Raw genomic sequence first — 2,720 nt, forward strand, 5'->3', positions numbered from 1 at the left:
TTTCCAATGAGATACATTTCACTGATGTACAAATAACTAATTGTTTAAAGGAAAATTCCTGTATCATTTTTTCTCAAGCCCCTTTTACTTCTTTCCTGGTCTAAGTTTTTATATAATATTTTATTTCACATGTATGCACTTATATGTTATAGTATGTTTTGTATTTCTAAATATTTATTACTAGTGAAATTATGCTGGTCATTCCAGAACTTGTTGTCCACTTAACCTTATATTTTTAATATTATCTAGTACCTTAGATGGTTTAACTTATTTTCTCTGTAGGCAGAATTCATTATCATACTTCATACTTTGTTTTCTACTTACCATTTGATATATGAACCATGCTTGAAGTATATTAAAAATTAGCTTTGGGGTCTGGGCATGGTGGCTCATGCCTGTAATCCCAACACTAGGGAGGACAAAGTGGGTGCATTGCTTGAGCTCACAGGTTTGAGATCAGCCTGAGCCAGAGTGAGACCTGGTCTCTGAAAATAGCTGGGTGTTGTGGTGGGCTCCTGTAGTCCCAGTTACTTGGGAGGCTAAGACAAGAGAATTGCTTAAGCCCAGGTGTTTGAGATTGCTCTGCGCTATAATGCCATGGCATTCTACCAAGGGTGATAAAGTAAGACTCTATCTCAAAAAAAAAAATTAGCTTTGGCTTATAATTCTGATTATACATAGGTTCATTTAACTTGGTACTTGCGTTCTTGGAGTTTTGCTTTTTAAACCTCTTTGACTTATTTAATACTTGTATAGTACTACTCTTTTACTCATTTCACATGTGCACAATCCTGCAGCATGGATATCCTATTTTTCCCCAGTGACATATGGGAAATTTAAAGGTAGAATGGGGGGGATAAATTATTTCTGATATCTGAGTTCGGTATTTTTTGCACTACTTGGCTCATACAGTCTCCCATACGGGAATGTATTGTAACTTTTTAATTTTGAATATATGCCTTATGGCTTCTAAATTCTTGTGGGCTTTATTAGAATTCAGTATAATATCATTCTGTTTTGCAGGGGTTCACAAGCAGGAAAGCAGATTGCACGCAGTCGAGAGAAGCAACGAGATGATGATGACCCTTCTGTTTTAATGTCTGATACTGAGCCTAAAGGTTTGTGAACCTTAGAAAACTGTTGGAATTTTGATTTTTGATTATTGCATTTATAATAGTTTTCAAATTATAAATAACTTTATTTCATCTTATTTTTTTTAAAAAGGGAGATTTATTCATAACATGAAGAATATTGTTAAACCTCTTTATGTACTATAGTACACATTTCTTGATGTATTCACTAATCCTAAATGTTAAATTTACTAATCCCCAAAGTTAAATGTTATTTTCCTCTTTCTTTTTTTGTGGAGGCTGAGGATATAGGTGTCAAGTTATAATGCTTAGCTATTTCTAAGTGTTATTTCCATGGATATTGATAATACTGCTAACTGGGTTTTTATTATTAGCTTCCTGCTATCTTTCCTCTTTACCTTTTTTGTTTATTAGAATTTCTTTCAACTCTAGAAGATGCCAAAACAAGCCACTATTAGCAAACTTAAAGGTAAACACAATCCAGATTTCTGAAAATGTTTTGTAGGCCTCCTTGCATATTGGTTTAATGACTTGACTTTTCTCCTTTTTATCTCTCTTTCATGGTTTAAAAATATTTTACCAAAACTTGTAGAAAAATCACCATATTATTAATTTATGAAACTAACACCTTCAGGGGTCTCATGGATAATAGATAGCTTCAAACAGTTCAGGTATTTAATTTTCTGAATGATTTTACATGATATCCATAATAGCAAAAGTTCTTTAATGATACTGTATAAGAATTCATTACACTCAGTTTGGAACATAGCTATTTCTATATTCTTTTAGTAGCCTTTTTCATAGGAATGAAAAAGATAGCTTGAGGCTCAGTGCCTATAGCTCAGCAGCTAGGGCATTGGCCACATACACTGGGGCTGGCAGGTTTGAACCCGGCCTGGGCCTGCCAAACGACGACAACTACAACCAAAAAATAGCTGAGCATTGTGGTGGGTGCCTGTAGTCTCAGGAAGCTGAGGCAGGAGAATCACTTAAGCCCAAGAGTCTGAGGTTACTGTGAGCTGTGACGCCCCAGAACTCTATTGAGGGTAACATAGTGAAACACTGTCTCAAAAAAGAAAAAAAGGACAGCTTAAATTAAAGGATTTAGTAAGTAAAAGTCTAAGTATAGTTAAGAGATTAAGCTCTCTCCAGTTAAAGCTGTCCATTTAATACAATTTCAATAATAAAAAGTACCATTGGCAGTTTTTTAGCTAGATAAAATTATTTTAAAATTGATCTGGAAGAATTGTGTGGGGAGCTAAGAATAATTTGAAAGAGAATAAAAACTGAAGATTAACTCTTTGCATTAATAGGTGAACATGTTCTACCATATATTAAAACATATTATGAAAATACAACAATGATAACAATGTAGTACCAGTACTGGGACAGGTAGATATAATCCAAATATATATATATATATATATATATATGTAATTTGTGGTATGACAAGGATGACACTTCAAATCACTGGCAAAGGACAGACTGATTAATATGTAATAATCAGATAATCTGATAGTTGTTTAGAAAAAATAAATTTAACCAAACTCAGAATTAGTTACTGGTAGCACTTCTAAGATACTGACTAAAATATAGATTAATATTCATGTACCTTAGAATAGGAAATAA

General features: G+C 33.2%; 1 protein-coding gene across 1 annotated transcript in view; it reads left to right on the forward strand.

The window, feature by feature from the left end:
* Window positions 1-2,720, forward strand: part of SENP7 (SUMO1/sentrin specific peptidase 7) — a 142,337-nt gene that overhangs the window by 96,986 nt on the left and 42,631 nt on the right. The window contains exon 7 of the mRNA XM_023508065.1: window positions 1,024-1,118. Coding sequence (XP_023363833.1) covers window positions 1,024-1,118 — 95 coding nt within the window. The remainder of the gene's footprint in view (window positions 1-1,023; window positions 1,119-2,720) is intronic.

The sequence above is a fragment of the Otolemur garnettii genome, unplaced genomic scaffold (genome assembly GCF_000181295.1).
Source record: "Otolemur garnettii isolate 467f Iridium unplaced genomic scaffold, OtoGar3 scaffold00220, whole genome shotgun sequence".
NCBI lineage: Eukaryota > Metazoa > Chordata > Mammalia > Primates > Galagidae > Otolemur > Otolemur garnettii.